At 52.1% G+C, this 16,543-nt stretch overlaps 1 protein-coding gene across 3 annotated transcripts in view; it reads right to left on the reverse strand.

The window, feature by feature from the left end:
* LOC308191847 (uncharacterized protein) overlaps positions 1-10,753 on the reverse strand; it is a 54,831-nt gene extending 44,078 nt beyond the window's left edge. The window contains exons 1-11 of one of the 3 annotated variants that reach the window (XM_080584702.1): positions 10,530-10,753; positions 10,242-10,281; positions 7,843-9,587; positions 7,543-7,729; positions 6,074-7,126; positions 5,616-5,681; positions 4,576-4,676; positions 3,809-3,873; positions 3,443-3,594; positions 3,215-3,367; positions 489-1,476 (exon numbers count right to left, since the gene is read on the reverse strand). In XM_080584702.1, coding sequence (XP_080440828.1) covers positions 1,157-1,476; positions 3,215-3,367; positions 3,443-3,594; positions 3,809-3,873; positions 4,576-4,676; positions 5,616-5,681; positions 6,074-7,126; positions 7,543-7,729; positions 7,843-9,587; positions 10,242-10,281; positions 10,530-10,640 — 3,993 coding nt within the window. In that variant the 5' untranslated portion in view covers positions 10,641-10,753 and the 3' untranslated portion in view covers positions 489-1,156. Of the gene's footprint in view, positions 1-488; positions 1,477-1,564; positions 2,128-3,214; positions 3,368-3,442; positions 3,595-3,808; positions 3,874-4,575; positions 4,677-5,615; positions 5,682-6,073; positions 7,127-7,542; positions 7,730-7,842; positions 9,588-10,241; positions 10,282-10,529 lie in introns of those variants that run through there. The other 2 variants (XM_080584703.1, XR_013948311.1) reach the window with 2 other exon arrangements.
* Positions 10,754-16,543: the final 5,790 nt, after the last annotated feature.

The following is a 16,543-nucleotide window of genomic DNA, read 5'->3' on the forward strand; positions in this document are numbered from 1 at the left end:
CTAATGGCTTCCTTCTCTTTATGATGGAAAATTACACATGCTTATCTGCCTCCTACAGAGACACTCACAATCAAATCCCTGCTATCTGCAACATACTTCGAAAACCACACATAGAAAATGCTCTGTAAGAGCTGATAGGCACAAGTCAGGCAACCCAAGCAACAACTGGGACGTTCTGGGGAGGTCTGTTTGCACCTGGTACCCAAACCTGGACAGCACCGATGCCAGCTGGGGCTAGGGAGTCTGTTCTGTAGGCAGGAGCCCCATCAGCACCAAATAACTGGGGTGAGGCTGTTCTCAGAGGGCACACACGCAAACATCTTCCTGGAGCTGCAGCAGGGAGCAGCCCCCTCCAGCTGTGCCCCACATCTGGCAGCCCCTGCACAGGGCCAGCCCGGCAGAGCAGCCCGTGCTAGGCTTTCAGTGGCGGACAGTGCCCTCCAGTGGGACATATGCCACCACACCATTGACATGCCTTCCCGCAGAGAAGCAAGGTTATTCGAATTTAAGAAATAAAATCAGTAAATAAAAACGAAACAAAGATAGAGAAGTCACAAGCCCAGACTTGGGGACACAACTGCGCTTTATTGCCATCTAGGAGGATGAGGTGCTGGGTGTTGCTGTTTTCAAGTGGCTTTTCAGCAACCAGGATTCATAAAAGCACAAAAAGTGTTGTCCCCGTTGCTTGTCTTGTAAAGGCCAGAAAACTCGCCAAAACCTTACAGTCGAGTCCTAGCATGTTTCTCACCCCCAGTGCAAGAAGCTGAGAAGTTTGTCATTGCTTCAGTCTTGTCCTGGTTTCCTACAGAGCTCTGCCTGACAGGTAGGGAGCAGAGGTGCAAGACTAATTAATTCCTTAAATTAAGTAGCAAAACACCTTATTTCTTATTTTTTTCTTAAAAAAATAAGCATTTATTTTTTCATGTACTGGCGCGTCTGCACAAATCTCAAGGAGGGAATGTGGGAGAGGACAGAGTGCTGTGAGCAAGCTCTTCACTTCCAAAGCAGAGCAAGCATTTAAAAGCCATAAACGACAAGACGAAGACAACTGTGAGAGAGGTGTTTGTCCATAAGAGACACAAGGAGGGGCCACGCAGCCGAGGAAGACAGGACCAACAGCAGAGGTGATGGTGGCTAGCAGCATTTCAGGGCTCTCCTAGAGCGGGGGGGACTGCTCCAGGAAGACACGGTAAGCTTGCCCAGGGTGGGCCCGGGCCCCCCACAGCCACTCCGGGGGCCTGGCTCGCAGCTTCAGCTGGAAGGGGTCGAGGCGCAGGCAGTCCTCCAGGTCCCACAGCTCCATCACCGGCTCCTCCGCAGGCCTCTCCGGTGGCTCCTCAGGCCCCAGGTCCCTCCTGGGGCGCTGTCCCCAGCATTTTGCCCCACACATGGCTGCAGCGGCCACCAGCATTGCCAGGCAGGCCATGATGGCCGCCCCCACCAGGATGTCACCATGTCGGAGCAGGAAGCCCATCCCTGACAGAGAAGGTCCCACAGCCTCAGGGGTTGGGCCTGGAGCTGCAGGTGCACCTCCGGTGGGGCCACCATCCCCAAAAAAACCTCACCGCTGCTTCCAGAGCAGAACATCCCTCCCAAAACCCTGTCCCAAATTGATATTTAGACCATGAGGATGTGCTGGTTTCCCAGCAGAGCCATCACTGAAATCATGTGTGGCTGCATGGAGGCTGGGCAGCCTGCTGCCATCCCCCTGCAAACCCCAAGGGTCCTTCTCCTTCACCCCAGCGATAAAGTTGCATTTATGAAATACATTAATATAATGCAATACTTAACTGATCTGGATAGGCTTAGACTACATAAATGGTTAGTGAATTTGGAGCTGAGAGGATGGAAGAGGAAAGTAATTTGGCTGTGAGCTCACATTCATCTTGAAGCCGCTTCCAGTTTTGCAGGGATGAGGAGGAGTTTTGGTAGAGTAGCAGTGTTTTAAGTGGGTACTGCAGAATACTGGTGTACTTCAGGCTGGGAGGCCCTATTACACTGTAAGATGGGATCAGTCAGCCCTGATTACAGTTAAGCACCACATGCCATCTGGTCAGCCTTGTGCTCAATTTGTTTGAGGAGCGCTAGGGTAAACACTGGGAACATCACCATCCTTCTTGCCAAGTCCTGCAGTGTGACAGGAGATTGATCACAGGGCAGCCCCAGCAGTGACCAAGCTTACTGATCACTGCACTGTAGCAGAGGTAACCGCTAGATCACCCTTGACCACACTCTGCTTGAAGCTCCAAGCAGCCAACATGAGGAGATGCAGAAGATCTGGGGGAATAAAGGCTCATGCATGCCTAATTTTAACCCTGCTGCAGGAAAAACAGCAAAGAGGGAGGAGAGAGGCTAACCCTAATAGGGAGGTCATATTTAGAAGTACCAATGCAGCCCATAAACAGAGCACAACCACCAAACACCTCAGCTGTCATCAGCAATTAGCAGCATAAACACCAGGTTCAGGCACTGGCTGCTGCATCCACCCACTGGTCCCAGGGCACAAGGGGTTCACTGACAGCTTCCACCCACTGCCAAAGAGGGTTTGGTAAAGCTCAGTAAAGCTTTCAGGAGCCTGTGGGAGGTGGCTCACTTAATTAAACCCAGCAAGCAACAATATTTCAACCTGACACAGTTAACTGATGTGAGGTCACCCCTTGGATGCCTGTCTAGGCTCCCCTCTGAAAACTGATGCCTTTACAGCCCGCATGGGAAGAGGTAAAGACAGTTTGTCCTTCAAGTACAAGGCTCACCTCTCTGGCTTCAATACCTGACTTCAGTTTGAGAGGACTGCATAGTTCTCTGGTCCACAAGCAACTCCTAAAGAGATGCTCCTAAAGCCAGGGCAGGAAGCATTCTTTTGCCTACAAGAACATCCAGCTGGGAATTGCCTGGCCAGGATATTATCTATTCTTCCCACTCCTAAAGCCACTATGCCAGCAGCAGTGCTGTTTTTATGCATCAGATGTAAACACCCGATAGCAAAGGCACAGCTGGTTGGACCTCAGTCAAGGTTACACATGGCACGAGCTGATACGTAGGAGCCCTCTGAAGAGCGAACAACTACTGAAGATGCTGCACAAGTGACTTGCTCATCCCTGCAGTACATTCACACCATCTCTGCACACACGATCATACACCCTCCCTCCCCAACCCAGGAGCACAAAGAGATGCAGAAGAAAGCAGAGCAGAAGAGCGCTACTGTGACTCCTACCTGATGTGGGAGCACGAACGCACAGCGTGCCAGACTTCATGGGAGAACGGTCCTCATAGCCCTTCTTGCAGCGGCACAAGTAGGTGCCCACACCGTTGAAGCACTCTGCCTCCTCCCCACACAGAGTGACTCCCAAGCTGCACTCATTCACATCTGACAGGGAATAGGTGCCGTGAGTCACACCAGGCTGGGCACACAAGGGCTCTGCTGCCAGCCCAAGACAACTACCTTCCACTAGCAGCGAGACCAGCTGCAGCTTCTCCACTCCCACTGAGGCGCCCAGCAGCTCTTCCAGCTGGGAGTGCAGGAGCAAGGACACATTTCTCTCCTGGGGCTTCAGGTGCAGCCAGAAGGTGAGCAGCAGGCTGGCATTGGTCGTCCTGAAGGCAGGGAGAGCCCAGGGTGAGGCAGGAGGAAAGCATCACCGTCAGGCCCTGCCATGAAATTCAAGCCTTCCACTCTTTAGCACAGAGTCATGGTGCTTCAGGCTCTTGCAGTGAGTTTGTGGCAAGAGACGGCTTTGCTGGAGGAGAATGAGGAGCACCACAGGTTACAGAGGTGCCTGCCGAGTGGGTGGCACACCAATAACCCTACCTTCTGACTTGCTTTAACTTTATCTCATTGACTCTGTTGGCAGAGAGTTTCAGGTTCTGCTGAATCTGCAAACAAGAGTGAACAGTGATGATTCAACATTTGGTGGGCAGAGATATGGCATCAAGATTTCTTTTCCCAGTCCTCCCTCCCCTCTTGCTCTTACCCTTCACAAACCTCTCAGGACACATTAAGTGTCCCATTGCCTCATGCTCTGAGCCTTTTGCCTAGGATACTGCTAATGGCACCCATCTGCCTAGCTTCAGCTCAACTCCAAGCACACAAGGTGATTTGGGAAGGGCAACGGTAACCCCAGGTAAGCATTTGGGCACTAACCAGGGGGTGGATGGAGTGGCTGCCATCCAGCTTTCTAGAGCAGGAAGCAGGCTGAACCCTACACACACTACAGTCCCAGAAGGCAAGATCAGGTGAAGACTTGGAATCATGCAAGTCTTGCCCCTCCTGGGCTCTGACTTGAAGCTGCCCCATTTCTAGAAGCAAGTTACAACCCTTGGTTGGTTGCATCCCTGTCTCTGCAGTGCTTTCCTGCTGTCTTGTGATGGCTGCAGCAGCTGATGCCAGCCACTGCAGCCAGGCACCCTGCCAGGGCATCAGCATTGGCCTCAGCTGGTGACCAGCACAAGCAACTCAAATGCCAGCTCATCACATGGCATTGGCAAAAAAATCCCTGGGGTGAAGAGCACATGACCTCCAGTAGCTGAGCATTTGGGACATAACATTTGATTTTCCATCCCCATGCCCAGACTTACGCGGTTCTTAAGGGATTCGATAAGATCTTTTCTGAGCTCACTTCCACGAAGAGAGATCCACTCCTTGTGCTTGATTTCAGTAGTTACTTCAAACAGCACATCTACCAGAAGACATAAGATCTGAGCATGTTTTAGTCAACAAACAGGCTCCTAAACTGAGCTAGCCCCAGATAATGGCAATGGCACAACAGCTACACAAAAACGTCCTCATCCTAGTGCCACATGGGTGTTTCCAGATGCTGTGCATCAGGTAGAACAAGCTGTGGATGAACAGGTCAAGGCTAACCTCAACTAATGCCCTGTACTGAATCCCGGAATTGATCTTTGAGCAAAGAGCACACAAAGCATTAACATGCATTTGATTGCTTTCAAACTTCCTCAGCAATCATCTTTCCCAAAGCTATCTCTGTAAATTGCAGTAGCCTAAAAGCCTCCTCTCTCACCCATCTCTGTTTGGGATCAGCTTAGATAAACAGCTGTGGTCTGGCTGAATCCAGGCTAGCACAGACTTGCCAGAGTCTGTTGTTTAAAGCCTATTTATTCAGCAATATTTCTCCTATTCAAAGCACAGCCCCCTTCTGCATTGATTCCTTTTTGCAAGCTGTTTCTGGGGCTTGCTGTGCCATCCAAGCCTGGTTCTGTGCTTAGCTCCTGCTCCCATAGGCAGCTTGTGCTGTTCTCCCCAGTCTGAGGAGCAAGGCTCCTGCAGACTTCAAAACCAGGTAGTCCTGAGACACCCATGTGAGTGTATTTGAGAAAGTGAGGATAGAATCCACTCATTTACCTTAGAAAAAAATAAACTTTAAAGAGCCAACAAGTAATGCTGGAACTCCAGCCACCCTGCATTTATGCCAGCTTCAGCATGTGAACTCGGGTTTCTTCAGAGTGAGTGCAAAATGCTGTCCAAATGGCCACTGGTGAGAAGCACCCTGCACTCCTCTCAGAGTTTCACGAGCAGACAATGCCCATGCACAGCACCAGCCAGCACACCGGACTTAGGCAGTGCTTTAAGACCTGCCTGAAGTTTTTGCATCACTTACCGCCTGGGTGGTGCGGGGATTGCAGTGCTGTACCGTTCCCCAGGGATGCCAGAACAGAATCCAGATCTGTCAGAGCAAGGAGAAGAGTCAGGCTGCTGACCTCTGCCTACTGGCAAGGGGGAATAGAAAGCAGTCTACTATCAACTCCTAAACTTTAATGGGGGATGAGTGTCATTTTCCCCCTCCTCCCTCTAAATTCTGGAGCTCAGACTGCTCTAACAGCTGGGAGCATCATCCCATAGATGCCTATGATACAGCAGATAACCCTGTGTCTTCCCCAGTTCCACCTTCCTTCGACATGGTAAGAGTCAGGAGTGCTACCACATGGACCAGTGGAAGGGAACAGATGAATCTACAACATACAATAAAAACCTCTCAAGAGTGCTCCTTCTCTGGAAATGGACACTGGCCAATGTTGTGGATCAGTTTGGCCACAAATAACCCACAAAATGCCTTACCAAAGAGGTCTTCGTGTCTTTCCTGTGGTGACACCATGCCTCCAGCAGTCACACCAGGAGAGGGATAGAGAGGAGAAGGTCCTGTACTTGTGTTTAGCGGTGGCTTTTCCAGCATTGGCAGGCGATGTGTGGTGACCACCTCTGCTGCCAGGGTGCCACTGGCCTGTCCCAGGCTAGAGGAGTCAGAGAGGCCTGCAGTACTGCTGGGCGTCTCTGAAGATGGGACACCAGGTGAGCTACGTGGGGCTACAGTGACCAGAGCAGATACCAGCCGTACATCCCCCTTCGCAGCCTCCAAGGGGGGTTGCTCAGCTTCACGCCCAGCATCGCCTCTGGCTGGAGCCACCATGTTGTCAGATTCTTCCCCCTTGGTGCCACCATCCTGAAGGCTCCTTTCGATCTTGGTTCCATCCTGCAGCTCACCATGCAGGCCCAGGCTAGCGCCAGGCTGGGCATCTTCTGCAAGATCAGGAAGGTGTTGGTCTTTTTCATCTGAGCTTATGAACTCAGGCTTGAACCTGTCTGCAGGAGGCAGAGCTGATGGGCTCAGAGAAGCTCTCAGCGTGGGCAGGAAGCCTTTTGTTACTGCTGTCCTCCAGCTCTCCTGAACAGGCTCTCCAGGAACTATAGTTTCATTTGAAGAACCCGCAGCTTCATAGTCTCCAAATACATAATACTGTCCCTTAAAATGTTTGTATTCACTGCTTAGGGAGCCACCCCCGGACAGAAATAACACATGGACCACAGTGGCTCGCGTAGCAAAGATCAGAGTACCTCGGTTGTGACAGGCGTACACGACTTTGGTTTCCACACTTGAGAGGACACCCTGGAAAATCATCTTGTCCTGATTCTTACCGCAGCCTTCGCTCCCCTGAAACCCCTGGACATAGATGACAACGTGCTTCTGGGGGCCTGCCCAGATGGTCCAGTTGCACCAGATGTTGGCTTTAATGTCGCCATGTGGGGGGAGGTAGAACATCCCAAACCCACCCTGAAAGACGACGTGGCATCTCCTGGCGGGGAAGTACTCTGTTGCCCAGGGCAGTCCCAGCTCTGGCACATTGCAAACAGAGAGGGAACACCATCAGTGACTGTTATACACACCAAGGCACAGACATTATGCTTCTAGGAGTCATCGCAGAAGAAGTCCTGTTTCAAACCACCTCCTGCTGGGAGGTTCCTACAACTCCAGCCCCCAGAGCCCCATCTCTGCTCTGCAAACAGCACTGAGCAGAGGGACCTGGTCGCTCTGCATGTCTCTCCACAGCCCTTCCAGCCTCAGAGAGCTCGAGCTACTTGCTTTTGATCCTAAAAGAGGCTTAGCCAACAAGACTGCTCTGTTGGAAGCACCCACAGGCAGCTGGGGTCTCAGCTGCCAGGCGGGGACTGCAAGTGACAGGCACCCCCTCCAACCCCTTCTGCCTTCTAAAGACACCTTGCAGCAAGACACAAAGCATTCGTAGACCTACCAGCGTGTTGTTGTTGCTGTCCTCCTAGCATCCATGTCTTTCTGGACAAGGGGTCGCTGGAGGGCTGCTGCAGCTCCTGGCCTTGCAGCACTGTTTGTCCCTGCGGGGTCACAGGAGGACTGGAGTGACGATGGCTCGAGGCATTTCTCTGCTCACCTGCACCTGCTCGGAGGCCTTCTGTGTTTTTCTGTGTGTTAAATCCCCCAAGGAGGGAGGCAAAAGCCAGTCAGTCACCGGATGCTGAGGTGGTGTTGTGGTCTCCCCTCGCCCCCCAGGTGCCACCCCATAGCGACAACTCACCTGGTGCTGGGGACAAGGAAGGCCTGTGACGGGCCTCGGGCTGGGGATGGAGGCCACAGAGGGACCCCTGGCTGGCAAGCCTGCAGGAGCTGGGGTTTCTTCTCGCTGGCCACCCTCCTCCAGCACCCGTTTGCTCATCTCAAGGCCAAGGGGGCCAGGGGACACATCTGCACCCAGCGCAGGGGCTGCTGACAGATGGCGAGGTGGTGATGGGGAGAACACCTCCTGTCCTCCATGGACAGGTGGTGGGGTGCCTGCCCTTCTCCTGACAGGATCCGAACCCAGAGCTACTGCTGGAGGTGAGACTGCCCTGGAGACAGCCTCCACTTGTGAAGAAAGAGGATCCTTGGGGGCGAAATTGCCAGATCCAAAGCCTGCAGGGACGTGGTCAGGGTGAGAGAGGGCTGGTGTGGGGATTTTTTTTATTTCAGGGGGGGAAATACCCATCAGCTTCGTATGCTGGAGGCTGGTCGTTCCCAGGTCGGGTTGAGTTGTAGACAAACCCTCAAAACTGCTTTGGCTTCTCTCAGGTGGCATCTGCGAGCTGTCCTTTCTCACCACTTGGTACGGGGTACTCAGGCTAGGCGTCAGGCCCTTCGCAAGGCCATCAGCATCACCTCTTGCTGCTCCATGGCTTTTGTCCTCCTCCTGGCTCTTGTTCTCCTCCAAACCAGCTGTTCCAAGCCCCTGGTATGTGGTGGTATCAACACTGTCTTGGCTTGCCCTTCTGCCAGGGGACAGAGCCTGTGAGCGAGCAGCCACGTCCAGGTGAGTGGTGTGTGTTGGTTTAATGGTGGGCTGTGGGCTGCCCACATCTCCCAGCCTCCGGGTAGGGTGCAGGACAGACAGACCGCCCTCCTGACCTGTGCCTGTGGGCTGCAGAGAAGGCTCTGCTCCCTGCAAGGCTCCAAGCAAAGGAGTTTCCGAAGGCACACTTGAAAACCCACCGACGTCTCCACTCGTGGCAGGACCCTGCTGCCAGGAGCCCGGCCCTGCAGTGGGGCTCCCACCCTGGGCCATGCCCCCACACCGATCCTCCTGGCAGAGCCTCGGGCCTGCTGGTGGCTCAGGCCCTGGCACACGAGCAGCTTTTGTTTCCAGGAGTGGGATCTCTACACCTCGGTATGGGACAAGCCTATCGGGGCTTTCTGCAGTGCCTCTTCCCTGGGGGGACACATTGTGCAGCACCGCAGTCACACCAAAGCTCTCGGTGCTATCTGTGGTCCCAAAGCCCAGCACGTCCCTGGGGTCTTCAGACCAACCAGGCTCAAAAATACCACCTGGCTTGGGTAGCTCTGGAGACACAGTTTTGGGAATTGAAGCGCTGCTAGAGGAAGATTTGCCTTTCCCATCTTGGAAGGTGAAATACTTCCCTTTAAACTGTGAGTCTCTGCAGTTCGGCACATACCTCTTCAGCAGCACGACATGGACAGCCCGAGCAAAGGTGGCAAAAACATGCGTCTCCTTCTTCCAGCAAGCATAAACCATGCTGTTTTCCACCAGTGAAGAAACTCCTTCGAAGAGGATTTTGTCCTCATTTTTGTTACAACCTTCCTTAGTGGTAAAGCCCTGGATGTAAATTATTATATGCTTTCTAGGGCCTGCCCAGATTGTCCAGTTGCACCAGAAGTTCATTGGAGAATCACTACAATATGCAGGAGGAGAAAACTCCCCATAGGCATCCCTCAGGACTCTGTGGCAGCTTCTCATAGATGCGTATGCCATTACCCATGGAAACTCTGCCCCTGCAAGACAAGAAGGGGCAACCTCAAGTTGTCCTCCATCCCCACCTCCCAGAAAGTTACTCGTCCTTACTTCCCGAAGTTATTTTCTGGCTTGCTGCCCCAAACCTCCTCTCCATTAGTGCTCATCCCCACCAGTACCTACTCCTCCAGAGCACTTGGAGGGCTGGGGGCAGCTGGAGAAGCCCCGACTGCCACCACCACCCTCTGCCCCAGGGGGACCCAGGCTTCAACCCCACTGCCACCACCCTGGAGAAAGGAAAAAAGAGAGCAGGAGTTTGGGGATGACTGTTCATACAGTTGCAGAGCCAGCAGGCAGTGCTGTCCTGAAGGCATCTTTACCCCCTTTCATTTCAAGGCTTCAGCCAAGCAAAAAGCCCTCGCAGTCTCAGCAGGATGAGCAATGTTAACATCCCACAACAACTAGTTTAGCCCTCAAGTAGGGAACGCTTTCCCTCGGGCGGCCAGAAATACAGCATTTTCCAAAAACCACTATCTCCAAGCTAGAAGAGCCACAAGCAGTGGGTTTGCCCTGTAGGAGCATAGTTCAGATTCGGACTGAGCTCCTGCTATGTGCTTTAATTGCTCCCCAACAGCAGCTTGCTACAGCACAGTGCTCCTGCTACTCAAAATGCTGGTATAAGAGTTACACCTTACCTGGTTTCACATCCCGATGCTCTGGGCAGGATCCACAACCCTATGAAGAAAAGAGTCTTACTGCAGACACAGGTGTCAGCATCCATGCTGGTGCAGCCCAAGGCAGGTAGCAAGGAAGCAGTGAGCCCACTCAGAGCCCCCACCCCCTCCTTTTTTCCCCCTGCAGCAACAAGTGATGCCTGCTCCCCACCTCCAACACCAGCAGCGCTACCCAGTTGACGCTTTCGGGCCACGAACAGCACGATAACATCCCCAAAAAAGAGTCAGGGCATCCCCCCCATCACTCACCCCCGGGGCAGCACCAGCAGCCCCACAGGGGGGGCTCAGCAGCCCCCTGGGTGCTGGTCCCCATGCCAAGGGCACCAGCACAAGGAGCACCAGAAGGGGCAAAGGCTTCATGGCGGAGAGCTCACAGCATTAAAACAAGACCCAAAACACCCTAAAACACTTCTTCCTCCCTAAAACAACCCAGAAGACCTCCCCCAGGCACAGCAAATGCTCTAGCTCCTCTCTGCTATATGCACTCATATACCGCCTGGCCACCCGCCTGATTGCAATTAGCTCGTCAGGGACAAGCCAGCCGTCCCTCGTCAGAGGTCAGCCTCACAGCTTTCCTCCTTCCCTCCGCGCTTCGGAGAGCAGGCACCATCTTTTTGTGACATGTAGTGTTGGAAACCAGAATCAAAGCATTGATGTTGCTTGTGGCGTGACCTCGAAGCAGAGCCCAGCTTGCTTTATCTCTCCACAAAAATGATAACAAGGGATTAAAGTACTGGGGGGAAAGCACCCTCATGTAAAACCGTCTCCATTCCATTTTAACCCGTTTTGGCTGGACTCTGATTTCCCCAGCACTCGGTGAAAGGAGTGAAACCACCTCAAAACACGAGGCTCCTCTCCCTGTCTGTGCCGAACGAGGCAGAAAGCAAACAGCCCAGGTGATGATGTGCAAATTATCGGATGCTTCAAGTTCTTTCAGCTGCAATAGCCTAGCTTGTCATTAGGGGCAAGGCACAGAAAGCAATTAGGCTGTTTGATGTACAGCTTTGACAACATATCCTTTAAAATGTCAGTCATAATTTAGTACCACAAAAAAAAAAAAAAAAAGAAAAAAGAGAGAGACAGAGAGAGAGAGGAAAGAAAAAGAAGAAATCCTTTCTTCTTCTAAGTTGTCACATCTTGACAGGCTGGAGTGGGCCTTCTCCCATGGCGGTGTGTTTGCATTTACAGCATCCCAAATGTCCCCAGAGCCTTGCTCGGCCCCACTGCAGCCTCCCCATACTGGCCTGGGCATCGGGCATCTTGGCACCGGGCTTTAGCCCCTGGAGAGAAGTCCTGAAGGGGCTGAACGGGATCGTAGGGCTCCGTTTGTTGTTAATTTGCTGGTACATAAATATTTGGGTAATTTTAGAGGGCTAGGGTTTGTTTTTCTTTGTGCGGTAGGTGTTTCTGTGTGGGCTTCCTCCTGCTTGCAAATCTCCTACGTACATCTACTCTGCTGTCATTTATAAAGTGGCGTAATCCTGCCGAGTTTAGGAGAAATAAATTTACCTTCTACCTCCCCCTAGCGATTGCATTTGGGCATGAAGGGAGAGGGGAAAATGAAGCTCGACAAAACATTAATCCTCTTTCCTTTTTATAAAACCAAAGGAAGCAAACATGTTATGGGTGTCTCTTACCCGTGATTCCCTTCCCTCTTGCACACCAAAAGTAACAGGAAGAAAAGAGGTACAGGAGGAAAAGAACCTGGGGCTTCCCCCATCTCTCTCCCCAGAAATAACTGGAAGGTCTGGAGAAAAAAAAAAAAAAAGTGATGTGGATGGGAGCTAAAAGCCCCAGCTCTGAAGGTCAGTGACGCGATGCTGACAGGAGAAATGCCAACACTGCCCATAGGGTCCAGCTGTCTGTGCCCATGGTGGAGCAGCCCCATCGCAGCTGGGACAGGAGAGGCTGGTCCCAAACCAGCTCCTTCTCTGCAGTGGAAATGGTGCCTGGACTGGGAGAGAGGAAGGAGAGGGATGAAGGAAGCAAGGAAGGAGAAGGAGGGGAGGGAGAGGAAGATGATAAAAAAGACAAAGATGAAGGCAAAAACAAAGATGAAAGAAGAAGAGAAGAAAGGAAGAATGGGAAAGGAAAAGGAGGAATAGAGAAGAGAAAAAAAAAAGGAAAAATAAGAGGAAGAAGAAGGAAAAGAGAGAGAGGAAGAAGAAGGAAGAAAAGGAAGAGAAGGAAGAGAAGGAAGAGAGATGGAAAGAAGGAGGAAAAGAAGGAGAAGAAAAAGAAAAAAATGAGAAGAAAGAAGACGGAAAAGGAGGAGAAGAATAGAAGGAGAAGGAAAAGGAGGAGAAGAATAGGTGAAAAAAGGAGAAGGAAAAGGAGAAGAATAGGAAAAGAAAGGAGGAAAAGGAGAAGTGTAGGGAAGAAAGGGAAGAAGGGGAAGAAAGAATATGGAAAAGAAGAGAGAAAAGAAGACAGAAGAGCAGTGACTGCTGTGCCCGTGCCAGGGCTGTGCCCGGCGGGGCCCCTCCAGCCCCTGGGATCTCCTGGTGCTGTGCCAGGACCGGGTCCCACCAGGGCAGGGCGTGGGGCTGCCACCGGGGCAGCCCCGGGTCAAAGCCAGCCACCAGGGCCGGGCAGAGCCCTCGGGGTGTCAGCGCCCAGTTAATGGGCAACCTCGGAAATTTGGCACCGGCCGCCCTGCAAACCCAAGCCCCATTTTGTTGCTCAGAGGTGCTTTCCCTCCGTGACCCCACCCGGGATGAGGTTTTCCTGGAGGACTGCTCCCACCGCTGGCTCATCAGGATATTCGGGAAATGCCCACGTGCCGCTGTTTGGAAATTGGTGGGAAAAGGTCACGGTGGTGTGCTGCTTCTGTCCGGGCTCCTGGGAGAGGTGGAGCTCTGCCCGCGCTGTGCTCCGACGGGGACAAGGAGAAAAGAAGAGGAAGAGTAGTAGTAAGAACAGAAAGAGTAATCAGAGAAAAAGTAATAAAAAATATATAATAAGAAAAGAAATAACAATAAGAAAAAGACATTTCCATCTCTTTCATCTTAAAGTCCACACTGACATGGCGAACAGAGCACTTGATGAAATTTGTGAAACTAATGAAACTCATGAAACTGATGAAGCTCCTTTTACAGGAGCTGAAAATAACTAAAAGCCAGCCCAATAGATGAGAGAAATAAATATTTGCAGAAAAGTTTTTCAGCAAAATACTCTTAAAATTTAGAAATGTGTGCATGTTATACGCACAACGCACGTGGCGCTGCTTCCTGTTCACCCAGCCTGAATTTTTAGTTGCTTAACCCAGCATCTCTTGGTGTTTTCTTCTGGTGCATTCTTGAAAACAAAAGGACGTATTCGGCTGCCAGCAGCTCACAAGACCAGTTCTCCACCAGGTTTATACATACATAAGCTTGCAGTGATACACGGGGCATCAGACTCCACATGAAATCCCAAAAACTGGAGACAACAGAGCGCTGCATGGTGCAGGTGCCAAAAATCACAAGGAGCCCCGCTGAGAGCTGCCGCGGAGACTGCCCGGCACAAAGGGGCCGGAGGGAGGAAGCATGCAGTTGCCTCGATAACGGACCCCCTGCCATGGCCATGACCAAAAAAAGCAACAAAAAAAAAAAAAACACACCAGAATTGGGGAGGATTGATGGGGAGTGGGAGACGGTCCCGAGGTGGGTGGCAGAGGAGCGGGCGATGCCGAAGGCGAGGGCACCCGGGGCTGGGAGGCGCAGAAGCAAGGCGGCCGTCCCTTGCCACCCCAGCATGTCCCCAGCCACCCACATCCCAGCTCCCTCCCTCCCCCAGTTTTGGCTAAAAAAATAAGCAACAACAACAGTCTGAAACAGGGAAGAAATCAAAAAGGTGATGGGTGGCTTGAGAGCTGCGTTATCCCTGTGCTCCAGGCCCGCAAGCGCTAATCGCGCCACCCGGGAGCAGCCGGTGGTTGTTTTTCTGCTGGTAATTGCTCGCAGGGGCCACGTCCTCCCCAGGCAGCCCCGGAGTTTTTGCTTGCAGCCGTTTGCCCTAGGGAGAAGCAGAAACACCGCAGGAGATGTTGGCAATGACCAAAGTGTGCCCCGTTTCCTCTTCTGCAACCGCATTTCGAGAGCTGATAACGAAAATCAGCATCGGCCACCCCGCTGCGGGTGCGGGGAATTTGCCAGTGAGACACAGCCTTGCATTTCTGCATCGGTGTCACCCACCCGGGAAAGACCCGGCACACCGGGGATTTCCCCAGCCTGGCAGAAAAATCTAGCTACATTGATCGCTCTGCCCTAAAAGAGCCCGGTCTGTACCCAAAAAGATGGTGGTGTGATGCTGGTACATCGCTTAGCAAATCGGTCCGTTGGCTCCCACCCAAAACTTTCAGGGTGGCTGCAGCAAGGTGCAGGTGGTGAGAAGCACAATTTTGGGGCAGATGTCTCCCCTCCCTGTACAAGCACCAGGCAGCGCTGTGTGTGCAGCTGTAGGGTGACCCAAACCTCTCCCCTTGCCAGCCGAGTCGGGTCAGTATTGGGAAGCAGGGGGCAAAAATCCCAACCTCTCCATGTCCAACTGATCCTAAAAATATATACATAAATAAAAAAGCTGAAACATAAACTCCCATTCCCCCCTCCCCCTCACCCCCCCCCAAAAAAAATAGGAGCCACAAGCAGGCATCGGGGCTCTGTGCATGGGTTTGCTCCAGTTTCAAGGTGCTGGAGGAGGCCGGCAGGTGTTGCCAGTGCTCGAAAAGCCACACGAGTGCTAGCAAAGAAATGGAAGAAATGGGTGATCTGAGGGAGATGTCGGAGCCAGGAAGTGGTTTAAGAAAGAGTATGACGGTGTGATCTGAGAATGTCACCCCTTTTCCTTTAATGTCTCTAACTGTGTGTGACGCTGGAGAAAACCATCATTCACCATACAGAGCTTGTGCTCCCTGCCCTGTCTGAAGGTTTTGACATCAAGGAGAAGGGAAGAGAGCCCTTAAAACTCAAACAACAAAAGACCATCAGGCTAACTGGAAAGTCAGGACAAACCCTAGCTCTCAAAGGCTGCAGGAAATGCTGCCGTGTCCTCCGTACACCTGCACATCAGCTCCTCAAGAGATCAGGAACACCTCCTGCTTCAGCAGGGCAGCAGTGTCCACACAGCACGGACATCTTCAAACAGCAGGCTGCAGTGGGTGCTGAAGGGGAATCTCCCCTCTCTTCAGGCTGAATGCTCTTTTACGTCTGCTAACAACTTCACGCGAAGGAATCCAGCTGTTAGAAATCGCGGCCAAGCCAAAGAGCTGTCCCACATCTGCCTTGTGATGCTTCCACGTGTCCCCAGAGCGGAGGTCAGGCCGGGGAACCAACAGCTTGCCTCAGCTGAGCGACCACGTGCATCCCCAAGCCAAGAAGAAAAATCCCACCTGGAGCAAGCCAGGGTGATGGTTTGTTAGAAAACAGCCTGGGCAAAGGTCACGGACCTTCATAGCTTTGGGAAAAAAATAAAAAGACAACTCTCAGCCAAAAAACTAAAATTTACTGGCATGCTAGCACCATTGGCTGGAAGGGAGGGGTTTAGAGACTATTATTTATTGAAATAACTCACTGGGACTTGATGTCAGCCCACAGGCTCATAGGAAATTGCAGCAAGAGTGGGAGATGTTGAACCCTTTCCTCTTTAGGAGGCTGAGTTTGCAGGATCCGTCCATCAGGGAAAGCTCGGCAGGGTCATGGCTGACCTTCAGTGCCGGCGCAGGCAGTGCGAGACGTCCCAGGTCACCAAGTCCTCCAGGGTTACGGGGGTAAAGAGCAAAGGGTTTGAGATCTCCCGCTCTCACTGCAACCTCCTGCCCTTTCTGGCTTTTTAATAATTACATCTCTTCCTGCTGAAAAGCAGGGAGCCAGGCCAAGGAGCGGCACCAGAAGGAAGTTGGGAGAGTCAAAGCGTTACTGACGTAGACTCGATGTATCAGATTAACAGACGTGGGGGCGATAAGCACATCCACTGCCGAGTGACACCGGCTTCCTCCCTTTCCCCACCAGGTTCTTCTTGGGCAAGAAGTCATCTGCAGAACCAGTTTGCTCTTGCCTGAAAAGCTTGAGTTTTTAGGACCAGCATTTGGGGGAGTTTCATCAAAATGAAGACAACAAAGTCTTGGTAAACGAGCCCTGCCTACGTGCGATGGCTTGTTGTGAAAATGATGGAAATAATTATCTTCTGTGCAGTTATTACAGCGTTGGTGTTCCTGCACGTTAGCTATGCTGCCGGTAATTGCCAGGAATTTTGTATGCTAAGAGAGCAAAGATTTTCGGGCTGGC

This window comes from Anser brachyrhynchus, assembly GCF_964034855.1.
Source record: "Anser brachyrhynchus genome assembly, chromosome: 3".
Taxonomy (NCBI): domain Eukaryota; kingdom Metazoa; phylum Chordata; class Aves; order Anseriformes; family Anatidae; genus Anser; species Anser brachyrhynchus.